This window comes from Callospermophilus lateralis, chromosome 3, assembly GCF_048772815.1.
Source record: "Callospermophilus lateralis isolate mCalLat2 chromosome 3, mCalLat2.hap1, whole genome shotgun sequence".
In the NCBI taxonomy this organism is placed as follows: domain Eukaryota; kingdom Metazoa; phylum Chordata; class Mammalia; order Rodentia; family Sciuridae; genus Callospermophilus; species Callospermophilus lateralis.
The window spans coordinates 104,858,981-104,875,451 of NC_135307.1; the positions used below are offsets into that span (position 1 = coordinate 104,858,981).

At 33.6% G+C, this 16,471-nt stretch overlaps 1 protein-coding gene across 4 annotated transcripts in view; it reads right to left on the reverse strand.

Annotated features, from left to right (window-relative positions):
- The window catches only part of Ice2 (interactor of little elongation complex ELL subunit 2), a 43,168-nt gene that overhangs the window by 13,571 nt on the left and 13,126 nt on the right, over nucleotides 1–16,471 (reverse strand). For all 4 annotated transcript variants that reach the window (XM_076848615.2, XM_076848612.2, XM_076848613.2 and 1 more), the window contains 4 exons: nucleotides 15,525–15,706; nucleotides 9,244–10,243; nucleotides 8,269–8,444; nucleotides 3,101–3,230 (listed from right to left, as the gene is read on the reverse strand). In XM_076848615.2, coding sequence (XP_076704730.2) covers nucleotides 3,101–3,230; nucleotides 8,269–8,444; nucleotides 9,244–10,243; nucleotides 15,525–15,706 — 1,488 coding nt within the window. The remainder of the gene's footprint in view (nucleotides 1–3,100; nucleotides 3,231–8,268; nucleotides 8,445–9,243; nucleotides 10,244–15,524; nucleotides 15,707–16,471) is intronic.

Below are 16,471 nucleotides of genomic sequence, written 5' to 3' on the forward strand. Positions count from 1 at the left end.
AAAATTCCTTGTCAAGAATATTTTGAATAGTGCTTTTTGCATTCTTAAACAACTCATGTAGAAAGAAAGCATCTTTTCTATGTCGTGGTGAAACACCTTCAAACAGTACATCCTTTGAGCATTCAATGTCATGAAGTATCCCAGGAGTTCCTTTAATATAAAATCTTATGCTGCTGTCACTTCTTCATTTTTTATGTCACAACAATTTTCCTCATTTATGTCAACAGAGTAGCCTTCACTAAGTTCCTCTAGCAGAAAATCTAGAGTTTCTTGAGGAGTGGGAGTGTCAACACTTATACTGTCAGTTATTTCTTCTATAACTCCAGGTAAGTATGATTCAAATTTCATTTCTAGCAATATTAATTATCATTTCTTTATTTTAATCTGTGTTGGCCAATTTCCTCTTTTGAGTATCCACTTTTACAAATATTATATGGGTTTAACACTGGAAGAGAAGGAGGTAACACAATTGTATGCTTCATTTTCTGTACACGAACTCAATGATAGGTGAATAGTGATCAGTCACAGATCATGAATGAGGTGGCATAACTTGCCAGTGATTATGATGTGCATCTATTATCTATGTAGTGATCAGAGCAAACAGTGAAGATTGTATGCAATTACTCACTGTTAATATGTTGTCATAACTGGTATTTATACTTATAAGAATTGTGCACAGTGAGGACTGCCTATACACCAACTATATAGAATTAATATACATTATAGGACTGGAGGGTGATTCAGAAATTGTGGCAAGACTACTTTGGATGCTTTCTTAAAGGAGTAAATCTTAGCCAGGCAAGGTGGTACACGTCCTTAATCCAAGGAGGCTATGGCAAGAGGATTCCAAGTTTGAGGACACATTCTATAATTTATTGAGAATCTTGTCTCAAAAAATAAAAAGGGCTGAGGTTGTAGCTGAGTGGTAAAGCACCTCTGGGTTCGATCCCCAGGACCACATACATTAAAAATCAACCAGTCAGTCAATTTTACTGTTTTTATGGGGCATGGGGCAAGTAGGAAAAAAAAAAAAGTACTGTAATCTAGGGAAAGAGGGGAATGTGCTTATAGTAAAGCAAACAAACAAACAAACAACAACAACAACAAAAAACAAGTGTACTTGAGCTTCCTGAAAAAGAATCTATGAGCTATAGAAGTGGTTCTCGAAGTGTGATCCCTGGACTAGCAGCATCAACCTCATCTGAGAACATGTTAGAAATGGAAAGCCTTCTATTTCTAATTCAGACCTATTAAGTAAGGCACTTTATGGTTGATGTTAGAAAGCTCCATTTTAACAAGCTCTGTAAGTATTTTTCTTGAAAAATTTTCTTAAGAAGTACTATAATATTAAACAAAACAAACAACACTTCAAACCTCACATGCTTTAAAATACATTTCCATGTGAAGTATAGCTCAGTGGTAGAGCACTTGCCACTACCACTAGAATATGGAAGGTCAGCATCAAAACAACAAATATGTGGTGTGTGTGAGTGTGTGTGTGTGTATCCATATAAAAATGGAAAACAAGCCCAAAACCCACAACCATACATGTTTTTGTTTTGATTTAGTCAAACCGTTGTCACAGAAACCAAACATATTATCCCATCACACTAAAATGAATGGCTCTTATGTGGATAGGTTCACTGAGGAAAACCAGAACATGTGGCAATGATTACTTAAGACTTTTTAAGAATACTGTAGATGAAATAATCCACACAGTCAATGATGGTAGTTTTATCTGTTAAACTGTGCATTAAAAAATAAAAAATGAATCTTGGGGCTGGGGTTGTGGCTCAGGGGTCAGTGGTAGAGAGCTTGCCTAGCATGTGTTAGGCACTGGGTTCGATTCTCTGCACCACATATAAATAAATAAAATAAAATAAAATAAAATAAAATAAAATAAAATAAAGGTCCATCAACTAATAAAAATATTTTTTAAAAATTAATCTCTCTCATCAGTCAGTTCAGTTCACTGATAAAGTTTTGCTGGGTCTTTTCCTAAAGTGGATGTGGTTGGCAATTACTATCAAGTAGCTGACGTGAAGACTATTAGTGTGAAGTCTCTGGAGAAACATTAAGATCCTAATCCTAATTAAAAAACTACTACAATAAACTTCCAGCAGTGCGTATGAAAGAGGTGGAGTTAGGCAGAGTGAATTAATTATTTCATTATTACGTTATTAGATGAATAGTGATCAGTCTATATTTCATAAAATATGAAAACAAAATATTGGTTAGCCAAAATAAGGGGAAAATTCCAAGTGAACAACTTTTCCTGGATTAGGCGAGAAAAATACACAGCACTTATTACATACAAGACATTATGCTACCCACTGCATAAATACAGAATTCCATCAGACTAACCTCAAACCACATATTGTCTAACAGGAAAAAGAGATAAGTAGAAGACAACAAAAAAAGAGTAAAAGATGAAAGGTGAAAGATGGTACACTGAGTGATGGGAAAAAGGAAAAGATCATATGGAGGGGCAACTTGGGTTAATTGGGAGGGACTGAGACATGGAATGAACTGAGATATATAGGATTAGGCATTCTAATGGGAGAAAACAAATGATCAGCAAATAATCTATCACATGAGGTATGTTCATTGTACATAAACCCAGCCAATCAAACCCCTGCCTAATTTCTAGCCCTGTAAAACACTAAAACAAAAAAGTAAAAAGTCACTTCATTAATGTGAGATTTAAAGACAGTGTTATTATAATTTTATGAAAATTTCAAAAAAGTATGAATCAATTAAATAGTAAACCAATTAAATAGTACTTTTAAAAGTAGCTTGTTAGAATATTCATCTATTATTTTTAGTTAAATATCTGTTAAATGAGAATTTAAAAACAAAAGATTATTTTGACACTCATGTATAGTGAGATTGAAATGGAATAAGAGGAAAAAATGAAACATTTGCTATCACTAATTCCATTTTGCAGGTTAAATCTAGAGTAGAAATGGGGGTTTAAGAGGAATGTTAACACAATTAGAAAAATAAAAACAAGCAAGTTTCAAAAATGGAAGTTTTCCAATTGAATTTAAATGTATGTATTTACAAAAGAATTAAAAAGAAAGACTCTTATATAACTTACCAACATAAAACGAGCAGTTGGAATGCAATAAACTTTCTGTCCATAAGCGACAAAGTTCACTTTCTGTTAGAGCTTCAACTCCATAACAAGCTTGATATTCTACTTTTGGTAGTACATAAACTGGAAATTGCTGAAATTCAAGATTATAGTTTTTCAAAGCTCCATTAATTTACTATTAATAACAAATATATTTGCCTACATAGCTTTTCAGCTTTCAAATGCTTTCAGGTAATCTTATTTCATCCTTTCATACAGAATAGGATTCAGACAGAGAGATGAACATATCTACCCTTGATGGGCAAAAGAACCCTTGGTTGATTCAGGCAAGAAAGGATAAATGGATAAGGGAGATTCCTCACCACCACCTCATCCCCAGTGTAAATCACTATACCTGTGTGTGTGTGTGTGTGTGTGTGTGTGTGTGTGTATTTTTTTTTTAAATTTCTGTCAGGGAATGTGATTGACAGACTCCTTGGAACAGAACCTATCATACATAATTGTCCAAAGATTCAAAGCTAGATGCTGGGAAGCAATGACTATAATATATATTAATAATTCTCAAGAGGAAAAAAACAGTGAAGTTTTTTGTTGTTGTTTGTCCTTTTAAGCATTAGTTCCATTGTCTCAGGCTAAAACACTCTGAGCAGCTTGTTTTAATCCTATGAATGAATAAGCATTAATAACCACATTAACAATTGTGGATGTCATTTATCTTCATTAATATAAAAGATTTTATTCTAGATACTAAGTGTCTGAGAAATTATCCATTCAGGGTTTACTGGTCAGGATTCCAAACAAATTAAGTAAAATGACTATAGCCAAGCACAAGAAATGACTATAACCACTAAAGGAGAATATGTAAAAATATACATATTTGTGAAATAATAAAACATTATTCTTATTCATTGTCCTCATGTTTGTCAAAGAAAATTCTTTTTTCCCCCCTCTGCAGTGCTGAGGATTGAACCCAGAGCTTCCAGCATGTCAAGCAAGCACTTTACAACTGAGCTACAACCCCAGTCTAAAAACTCTCCTCTTAGCAGAACTCTATTTCCAGTTGCAGAAAAAGAAACATGAGATTTCAGTAACTTACTCAGAGTGATATGGCTAGATAGCACTTTTGAATTATACTAAGATACTGCACTCACAAATACATCTGAAAATATTTCATCAATGTTGCAAGTTAGTCAAGAAGTGACTAACTTGGTGGACTTAGCATAATGGTAGTAATAAGAACAATTCAAATACAGTAAAATTTTTGTTATCAACATGTAAAACAGTATGGTTTATATGATTACCTCTGAATTTTGTAAAACTTTAAAAAGTAGTGATTCCTAAATATCAATATGCACATGAATAACTTGGTAATCATTCAAAAATGTAGAATCTGGGCTGATACTCAAGGTTTTGCATTAACTATATCCTAAATTTGGTTTTAATTTCTATATGTATTCTACTGCCATCTCCAGGAAGCCATGGGAAAGGAAGGCCTGAATATTTTATCTTTCCTTAGCAACCCAAAATTGAAGTTAAAATTTAAAATCAAGATTCCTGTACTATAAAAACTAAATTCATTATTTCCCTTCCCATGTGATAGGTAGCTCCTATTCTGTTCTCCCCCAAGTGAAAGCTTTTCTTGGTTCTGTCTTCCTGTTTTTCACTAAAACTCTTAAATCTTTACATATATTTCTAAATAGATATTCCATAGCTAGTAGCTTTTCATCAAAACTATTAATTATCTTTTATTTTCCTCAATATTTAGCACCTTCAAGATCCCTTTTTCTGCTTGGTGAAGTGGATCATGCCTATAATCCCAGTGACTTAGGAGGCTAAGGCAGGATAATTACAAGTTCAAAGCCAGCCTCAGCAACTTAGTGAAGCCCTGTGCAACTTAACAAGACCCTGTCTCAAAATAAAAAATAAAAAGGGATGAAGCTCAGTGGTTAAGTGCCCCTGGGTTCAATCCCCGGTGCCAAAATATTTAAATAAACAAATAAAACCATTATTCTGGTTCTACAATGCCTATATAAATTTTAAATAACTGAATCTGAAATTTTTAATCATTTTTCAACATAGCACTTAGGATATGTGGTTAACTGTGACAGACAATAACAGATAATATCAAATTATCCAGAGTTACTCAGTCTGGATTTCATAATTATGCACAGAACTCAGTGAATTTCAGTTTTATCTTAAGATCCAAATTAGCCTCTTTGTTTCATCACTTGAAACTGGCTGCTGTTTTAGGTTCTCTAAAATGCAGCTCTCGTTAAGCAGAGTTTTGATGAGGAAGTGTAAGTGATACTGGGAATTAAAATCTCAACCATGATAACAGAACTTAAGTATCAGAGGAAAACAAAGGAGAGATGTATTAGTTTCTTTCTTTTTCCTTTTCTCTTTTGGTAGTACTGGGGATTGAACTCAGGGCAATCAACATGCTAACAATCATGAGCTACAGACCTCAGCTCTTTGGAGATAGGGTTTTGCTAAATTGCTCAGGGTGGACTTGAATTTGTAATCCTCCTGCCTCAGGCCCCTGCCCCCTGAGTAGCTGGGATTACAGGTATGTCCCACTATACCTGGCAAGGTGAGGTTCTTGAACAGCAGAGGTTAAAGAAGCTTCTAAGTATTTTTAAGCTTTAAGCTGGTTTTAAGATAGAAATATTTATGAGAATGTATCCTTACCTACTTAAATAGTAGCATTAAAAATATTTTTTTGCTGGGCACAGTGGCACAGGCCTATAATCCCAGCAACTCAGGACGCTGAGACAGGAGGACCACAAGTTTAAAGCCAGCCTCAGCAATTTAGCGAGACTCTGTCTCAAAAGTAAAATATTAAAAGGGCTGGGGATATGACTCAGTGAATCTCCAGTACCAAAAAAAGAAAGAAAAATTTCACACTAGTGCCTCAACTTTCCCCGAAGTACCCTTCTTTAACAATGTTCCTGTTCTCCCAATTCCTCAATTTTTCTCATTTTTTTCAGAATTATTTATTGAGTTCCTGTGGCATAGAACATTTAAGAAAAACAAAGATGAATGGGACATGATTCCAAGGAGCAGACATTCAACTCTGGGATTTAAACCATGTGTAGTGAACATCACATACAGGTGTGATAAGCATTCATTGAATATTTTAAAATTTTTCTCGGTTTGACACAATCAGAAATATGAGATTTCTTTTTTTAAATATATATTTATTTTTAAGTTTTAGGTGGACACAATATCTTTATTTTATATTTATGTGGTGCTGAGGATCAAACCCAGTGCCTTGTGCATGCTGGGCCACAACCCCAGCCCAGAAATATGAGATTTCTAACCAGACATTCTTTTGGGGCTCAATTGTTTTGACACCATCTTGATGAAGGATGAATCTTCTCCTATAAGATTATGTCTGGACATTTATCAGTTTCACTTGAGTCCAGTGAATGATAAAGTTCTTGCCAACTTGTATTGTTTAAGAAGTTAATATCCGAAATTTCCCTAAGCCATTCTTAACTTAAGAGATATTAGCCATCAATAATTTCTAAGTGCAATAGGCTAAAAGAGAAATACAAAGTGCTAGCTGGGCAGGGTGGTACATGACTGTAATCCTAGCAACTTGGGAGTCAGAGGCAGGAGGATTACAAGTTCAAAGCCAGCCTTAACAACTGAGTGAGGCCCTAAGCAACTCAGCAAGACTCTGCCTCTAAAAATAAAATATAAAAAAGGGCTGGAGATACGGCTCAAGTGGTAAAGTGCCCCGGGGTTCTATCACTATTACCAAAAAAACCAAAACAAAACAAAAAATAAAGTGGTATGGGTTCAGAGGGTAGGAAGTAAAAAAAGCAAGGGTAGTCCCAAAATAAATAAGAGACAGAAAGTAAGAATTATAGAATTAAACATTGAAAATACAATCGATAGCACTGATACTACAAGTGTTCAAGTTTATACTTATTAAATTCATCCCAGCTAATTACAAATGAGACAAGAAAAATAACAAAGTAAAATTTCTTAATTCAGAGATTATCGGCATTTATCTGAGAGAAGGCTACCAGAAAACCTATAGAATTTGTTATTCCTTGATTTTTCCTTTATAAAAAACACTTTCCAGGGGTTAGGGATGTAGCTCAATGGTAGAGCATTTGACTAAAATGGGTGAGGCCCTGGGTTCAATCCCTAGCACTCACCTCCGAGAAAGAAAAAAGCATTCCTAGATACATGTAATTCAAAATCTCTGGTTTGTAAAATTTCACGTTTTTAGCATTTCTTTTCCTCTAGTTATTCTTTAAAGTCAGGGAGTACTCTACCAGGATCAGTACTGGAAAATACCACTATTCTTTAATCATCTGATCACTATTCCAAATCACATTGACAACCTAAAGTGGTCAACAATGATTTTTATTGGTGCTGGTTTAGATAGCAAGACACGAAAATTTAAAATATGTGACAAATAAACACAATGGAAAAAATTTTTTAAGAAAAAAGAAAGGCAAAATACTTTAATACTTCTTACATAATCAATTATAATATAGAAGCTTCTCTTTACTTACCAGAATTCATTCAATAGTCACACAAAAATATGCTAACTAGTCTGAAACAGAACTTCAAATATCAAATAGAGAAGCCTTTTGATTAAAAGAAGCAATTATCAAAAATTTCTTAAACTGAAGAAAATGTTGATACCAAATCCCCAAACAACAGCGAAAAGAGATTTGGTCTTCTAACAATCCTGGAAACGCTCCAAATGTGTGTGAAAGCCTATCTATCAAAACTTGTACTTTCAAATAAATCAAGAAAAGTTCCAATACCCCATTTGATTCAAATGTATGATGTGTCAAGATCATTGTATTGTCATGCACAATAAAAAAAAGGGGGGGGGGGGGCTTGTATGTCATCACAGAAATCCAAATTCACATAGAAAACAGGAATAAATGTGCCAAACTAGGTCAAATCTATGATGGTGAAGCTTTTCATAAGTTGGTATGGTCTATGTAAGGATGTTACTGGTATTAGTGACTATTATGTATAATTAAACACTTTTCCTTATTAAAATTGATCTCAGTATTTTACTAAAAAACACTGTAAGAATGATAAACAATTTGAAATTAAACTTCATATTAATGGTATTTTAAATATTTGCTGTTGATCTACCTTTGCTATCCCATTTTAATCACCCAATAACAACTTACTCTTCTGATTTTCTTCCGTTTTTTAGAACGTGGTCTTGTCTCTATTCTCTGGACACTGCAACGCACAAGTAATAACAGGTCTTGCAGGCTAAACAACTTATAAACAAAATTTCCTTCTTGAGGAGCAAGATATTCCGATGTATCTTCAACATAGTCCTGAAGTTCATATGGCAATCCTTTAAAAATAATATTTCTCATTTTTATTTTAAAATACATTAGCCCTTTATTCATCATAATTCAGTATACAACAATACAGTTAACTATTTTTTAAGCTTTTACCAACTTTACTTTCTACTTCCTCCACCTAATTGATGCTCACACTATTATCATTTCTATTTACTGGAACTGTTACAAATCTAGCTGAAATCAAAGCTTTAAAGTTCTCTCCCCCCCCCCCCAAGTGCTGGGGATAAAAGCTAGGGCCTCATACATGTTAGATAAATGGCCTACCACTGAGTTACAAGTCTAGTCCAGTTCTCTTCCTTCTAGTATTACCTTCATTAACTTTAGGCAAAGTATAAATTAGTGAGACAGTACATCAGATTAAAAGAAAAAAAGTTTAAAAAGTAACGTTACACCTATTCTAGGCAGAGCTGGGGAAGAGATTTACATTTATTTCACAAAATTCAAAAGTAACAAACTATAGTCTAACGTAAGTACAAATATTGGTCTGATCAATATTTATAATAGGTGCATTTCCTCTTCTTCAGTTTACTAAATCACATTACCTATAGCTTAGCAGCCACTTTAAACAATGGATAAACATTAAGTTATAAAACCCATAAACCTCTGGTACATATCTAGAGAGGATATTCAGGAAACTGAAATACTGATCAGGAAACTAAAAGATTCAGTATCAATGACTAGGTAAAGATTATAGCACAGGCCATGATAGAGACTATGAAAGAATGAAGGAGAAAAAGTTAAAAAAGGAATAGATAAAATAGTGTAAGTTCTTTGTAAATATTTACTTACGTCCTTTTGGCTTCTGAAATGCAGAAGACCATCCAGATTTTGGCCAACTGGAGGCATCTGAAGGAGCAGAGGGTTGCTCAGAAATAGGTGGTTGTTTAGAATTTTCTAAATTCATTAAGGGCAATTCAGGTACTTTTCTGGAAATGGGCTTTAAGAGCTCATCCTGCATTTTTAAAATTTCTCCAACTGGATCAAATTTTTTATATACCCGTTTGATAGGTTTTTTTAAAACACATGACTCTTCAGAATTACAAGTGGTAGTAGTAGTAGTCTGGTTTCCTACAGAAACTTGTTCTGAAGAAGAATTTGGACTCGCTGGTCTAGAACCTAAACTAGAACCCACAACAGCTATTTTTTCATCACTATTATTTTCACACTGTGTATCAATGATTAAACAGTCCTCATCTGTATCACTACTGCAAGGAATTACTTTTTCAGTTTTAGTTGTTTCTGATGTAGAAGACCTTTCCTTTGAATTGTCTATGTTATCTAGAACATTCAATCTTTCATCTTTGGTATATACTGTATCTGTAGTCATATCATTTTCATTAGAGTTTTCAATTTCCTTGGAATTTTCAAACTGTAAGGCATTAGATGTTTTCAAGTCATTATCTTGCATCAAAGACTTGTCAGAACTGGTTACTGTTTCACCATATGGTACACATCCCTGATCATCTTTATTTTTGCATTCTTCAGGGCCACTTTCCATACCAGTGACCAGTTGTTTCTCCTTCTGCAATTGTTCCATTAGAATCTGAGTTAAACTTCTAGAATTAGCAGAAATGTCTGGTGCAGATGGTGCTACAGGTGTAGCTGCTGCTTTGGGGGCTGTGGAATCAGTCAGGATGGGTACCATGGAAGTACTTGCTGGACTTGGTGACTTTGATGGTTTGGTAGTAGTTACTCCAAAAGTTTCAAGTTCTGTGACATCATCATCAAAATCCAGATCCAAATTTTCAAGAGTCTCAATTTTTCGGCACTCATTAACTTCACTGGATGTCTTAGAAGAAAATATATTGGTAACTTATTAGTAAAAATTTCAGAGCAAGCTTCACCTATTTCTTAATGTCCCTATCCCTCAGATATATAGTTGTATTTTTAAAAGTAGAAAGAAAAGTCTAATGTTTCTAAATGATTCTTGCTTAAGATGACAACAAACTACAATCACTATTTAGCCTGACTTTTCCATTGAAATGTTCAGGAAAAACAATTTGCTAAATTTTAACAGCACAGAAAACAGTGAATTGTGAAGTACTGCATCTCAAGAGGATTTTACACTAATCAAAAAGAAAACAAAAAGATGATCACCAAGAAGAAATGCAGGATCAAACAGGAAAACAGGTTTTCATTTATGCCCACTTGTGCACTCTTGCAGACACCTGGACTTAGCTGAACTGTAGAAAAGCCTATTTGCTGCTGTGAGGAAGCTATTTTCTAACATAACCAGAGAAATGTTGCTACCTCTAGTGCATTCCTAACATCACCCAGTAGCTTTCTTTCCCCAACTGCTCAGTGAAAACAATTTTTGAGTAATGTAAGATGGGGCAAAAATTGACAGGGTGGTACTGTATCTGGGACATGAAGTCATTGAGTTCATGGTTCTTTATGTACTATTCTAGTCACTTAAGAACCACACGCAGGGCTGGGGATGTGGCTCAAGCAGTAACGCGCTCGCCTGGCATGCGCGGGGCACTGGGTTTGATCCTCAGCACCACATAAAAATAAAATAAAGATGTTGTGTCCACCGAAAATAAAAAATAAAATATTAAAAAATTCTCTCTCTTGCTTAAAAATAAAAAGAACCACACACAGTTTTAGTTTATTCAGGAATAAAATGTCTCCTTCCAAAGTAGACAAAAAGTATCAGAATAGCTCTCTTCGATGTGGCAGAAAACATTAGATAAATACTATGGAAATTTGGTTATAAGATATGAATACTACTAACCTTTCAGTTTAAGATTTGAGAGAAAGATTCTAACAACAATCAAATAGTAAGGAAACTCAAATAGTAAGGGAAGTTAACTAACCTCTCTAACCTTAAATTACTCATTTCTAAAATAGGAATAAGAGGGTTACTTCTCAGATTTATTCCAAAGATTAAATGAGAAACTATATATAAAAAGTTTCCTTGCATTGTGCCTGGCACAGAGTAGGTAGCCTCCAAATAAATGGTAGCTCTTAGTAAAACAAAAAGTTCCAAATTTAGTAAAAAAGTAAAATTAAACTATATGATGTTTACATTAGACATTCCACCACAAAAAGTTTGAAACAAAACAAATGGACATGACATTAAGAAATAAAAACAGGAGGAATAACAACGTTAGTGTTAGACATAGCAGAATTCAATGAAAAAAGCATTAGACAGAAAAAGGAAGAATGCTGTGTTGAAAAAAGACGATATCCATGTGAGAATAGATAATGGTCATGAATTTGTGACATACCAAATATAAGGTTAAAATATATAGTCAAAAAGAAAAATAGAAGAAAATTTTGACAGAAACACAAGTGTACTTGGTCAATGATACCCTGTCTCTTAAATGAAAATAGAAATTCATTAAAAGAATTTTAAACAATAAACCCAAGCACTTGCAAATTAAAAAGCTCTCCAAACTATTGGATAAAAGGAGAATTAAAATTAATTACAAAATACTTAGAAAGCAACAAAAATTAGAAGAGCGGACGTTAAAAATTAGAAGTATCATAATTTGAGGATCCATATAACAGTACCTTCTTCTAACAATTATTTTGATTTCACTTTGCTAGAAGTGTAGTGGAGACATTAGCAATCCAGAAGCATCTCACTCCAAATATGGGGTCTGAAAACTTAGGCTACAAATCTCTGAGAAAGCTCATTTACTTCTGGTTTACCTTTTCTCCTGCGGTATCTAAGCCTTTGGTGGAAAAGTGAATTCTGATTTGTAATCCCCTAATTCTGTGATGCTGCCAACAGCACAGCTCATTTCTTGGTTGCCACTTTGGAATTGGCAAATACCATCCAGGGCAAAAATGACCCTAAGTGACAGGCTTACACCTCCTATATTCCTTTCTTCTCTGTTATTTCAGCCCTGGCTATAATTCCTCACTATCTTATTTGTAGTTCTTTGATGCTTCTAAGAGAGGAAGTTTTATATTTAGTCTGGCTCTTATAGTTAGTTGTCTTATGTAATGGGAAGATCCATATTACCTGATCTATCATTACTTAAAGAAGTCACACTGTTACTTTTTATCCCTCTTAACCTACTTCACATTTCTTTATAGCACTTGCTACCTCTTGACATTCACCTCATACCAATGTAAGTTTTAGGTAGATATTCAAAAGTAAATGTAAAAGAATAAAACATAAGAAAACTGGAAGTGCTGTGCTTTGTGATACTATACATTATAAAAAGTATTAGGCCAAAAACAAACAGAAAAACACTTAAAATATATAAAAAGCAAAAGGCCAAATACTTAAAATTGTGTGATCTCTTAAATGTAAGAAAGACATTTTCATATTTGACTTTAAAATTTTGTTTCTTCTTCACTTTATTCAACTTTCTATTCATATGGCTTGTTCTCAGGCCTTCTTGGTCATGAATGTAAAACAGTCTTGCCCCTATCCACCTATCTCCCTTTAACCTATTCTATTTTTCTTTATAGCGTATCACTATCTGCTTTGTTGCTGCTTATTAAGAATCTCTGCTACTAATGTAAGCTCTGAGAAGAGACTTTGTTCTCATTTACTGCTGTATCCTCAGTGCATAGAACAGCATCTATTCAATAACTACTTGTAGACTGAATTAATGAAGTTTTCTAGAAACAGAATAATCATAGAGAAAATACTTTAAAACACACTGAATAAAAGCTAACATACGCAGTGTCAACTGTCAATCTAATACTTTATATGAATTAACTGCTTTAAACCCAAACTACCCAAAGAGCTAGGTAATATCATACTCGTCTTACAGATGAGCAAACTAAACAGATTATATAATTTGCCCAAGGCCACATAGCTACCAAGTATACTGAAAAATTAACAATTTTTTGGTTAGATTAACAATCTAACCAAATACTTTCTGTACCAATCAAACTAAATTCATCTATTCCCTTTCACACTTAAAATTCTTGAATAGGAATGAGGCCAATTAAAACCTCATATTAACCACTACCAAGATGAGAACATCATTAAGTTTTTAGTATATGCACACTGAGCATCTTAAATAAATACCAAACTTAACCCTCACAACAACCTTGGGAAGTAGGTCCTACTACTTTTGTTTTATGTGAAGAAAAAACGGAGGTTTAGGGAGGTTAAATCACTTAAGGTCTTCTAGACTGAGAATTCAACTCTAAGTTTGAATTTAAAGACTATTTTATACACTTACAAATATACATACACATTACACACACACACACACACACACACACACACACACACACACACTTTATTTTGTGGGTTACTCCACATCTGTGGAATTTAGATCAAAGCACATTCATGTTCACCTGGACTTCAGGGTTGAGGGCTCTAATCTATAGACATAAATCTGCACATATTTATTTAGTATTAACACAATCACAATGGGGATTTTTATAACCAATAACATTTTGAATAAAAAATTTACTACGTTTTTACACGTACAAGCTTTAAGAAAATTTATCAAAACCAGATCTGATGGCATGCACTTACAGTCCCCAACATTTGGGAGACTGAAGTGGAAGGATCACTTGAGCCCAAAAGTTTGAGATCACCAGCCTAGACAACATAATGAGAGGCCCCTTTCTCTTAAAAAAAAAAAAAAAAAAAAAAAAAAATTAGGGGCTGGGGTTCTGGCTCAGCAGTAGAGTGCTCACCTAGCATGTGCGAGGTGCTGGGTTCAATCCTCAGCACCACATAAAAATAAATAAAATAAAGGTATTGTGTCCAGCTACAACTAAAAAATATATAGTAAAAAAAAAAAAATACATTGTGTCTCATTTGTGACACCTTTGTAAGTCAATAAACTATTTAGATGAAGGACCTAGCTAGGAGATTTGAAATCTATTTGGATTGAGTCTTTGGTATACAACAAAGTGTTTTATAGCTCTGCAACATATAATTGATACATGACATGTGTAAACTCCTTGAAGCTTTTTTTTTTTTTTGATAGTAACTTCATTTTTATTATGAGGTATGTATGGTGTGATGTTTTTGTACATTTATGTTGCGTACTGATCAACTAAGTATATATGTTATCCATCTTCTCAAAAATTTAGCATGTCTTTTTGATAAACATTATAATTCTCTTCTTCTAGCTATTTTGAATACTAACAAATTTTTGTCTTTCTGTACATTGTCTTTCTGCGCACCTGGCTCATTTAACTTAACACTATGATCTCCAGATAGATACCATTTGTATCTATCCTGATACAAATCACAGGATTTCCTTTTTTTTTGTTTTGTTTTGTTTTGAAGAGCTGAATAGTTTTCTAATGTGTTTACATATCATATTTTCTTTACCATCATAAATCCATTAATGGACCCTTAGGTTGATTCTATATCTTGGCTACTATGAATAATGCTGCAAGAAACATGTTAGTGCAGGGATCTCTTTGATACACTGTTTCTTTTAAATATATATCCAGAATTTTGATTGTTGGATCATATGGCAGTTCTAAAATTTTTGAACTCTTTTCTGTAGTGGCTGTACTAATTTACATTCCCACAAACAGTATATAAGGTCCTCTTTCTCTACATCCTGACTACTATTTGTCATTTTTTAGTCTTTTTGATTATATCCATTCTATAAGAAGATAATAATATCTCATTTGGGTTTTAATTTATATTCATTCTCTTGATGATTAATAATATTGAGCATTTTTTCATATACTTGTCAACCATTTCTCTTCTTTTTTAAAAAAAATGATTATTTTGAGAGAGAGAGAGAGAGAGAGAGAGAGAGAGAGAGAGAGAATTTTAATTTTTTTTTTAGTTTTCGGCGGACACAACATCCTTGTTTGTATGTGGTGCTGAGGATCGAACCCGGGCCACACGCATGCCAGGCGAGCGCGCTACCGCTTGAGCCACATCCCCAGCCCCCATTTCTCTTCTTATGAGACTGTCTATTCAGATAATTTTCCTATTTTCTTAAATTAATTTTTAAGTGACACATGAAAACATAAGAATTATACACATTAATGGTATATGATGTAATGTATATATATATGACCATTTTGCTACTAAGTTTAGAGACACATAATAAAAGTAATACTTCAAAAGGATAAACATGTACATTCTCTTAAGGAAACAAAAAAGCATTACATACTTCCATTTCAGATATACACTCTTCAGGTTTGTCCATAAATACTGCAGAGACTGGAACAGATGTGGTTTTGGACATCATAAATTTTAATGGAACTTCATGGAAAATTTGATTTCTTTCTCTCATTGTCATTTTCTTCTGGGGAAGTGGTGAATTAATATAAATTACTTTAACTGGTTTGGAACCTTAAACCAGAAACAAAAGAAAAGAAGTGAAGAGTTGCTGGTAGCTTTATTCAAAACAAATCAAAATACATGAAAGATCACTAAACAAAGAGACATAGGGGAGAGAAATCACAACTCATATATTTGCCAATCTTGAATGAAAATATTTTTCAAATCCCTAAAGACAAACCCAACTGGCAAGACAAATATGCTTTTTTCTAGCCATGTTTAAAAATAATTTTCTGGTTTTTAATGTTGTACTCTCTTATTATTACTCAGTTCTTAAAGGAACTTGCAAAAAGTGATGAGATTTTTACCACAGAGAATACCTTATATTTGATTTTAATTTGTAGTTTTGTTTCATTTAAAGTCTTTAATTTATTTATGTTATAGACTAAAATTTTAATTTTATTGTTAAAAGAGAAACTAGTATAGACCTACTTTAAGTCTGATTTTCAATAATGGACAAGTAAATAAATCCTGGAAATTAAACCATTTGAAGTTGTGTGAAGAAGTACAGCATTCCTTCATTTAAATAAAAGACAGAAGTACTTCACCATTTCATGTATTTCTGGCAACCTAAGTTATAATTACTTTTCTATCTTTTACTCCTTAACAAGACTACAGGTAGACTTAATACTAGTCACTTCTTTAGTAGCTTCATATTTGAAAAAGTTCTACTGCGTTTAAGTGTTAAGAACTGGGGATACAGCTCAGTTGGAAGAGTGCCTGCCTCACATACAGAAGGCCCTGGGTTCAATCCCCAGCACCACCCACCCACACCCA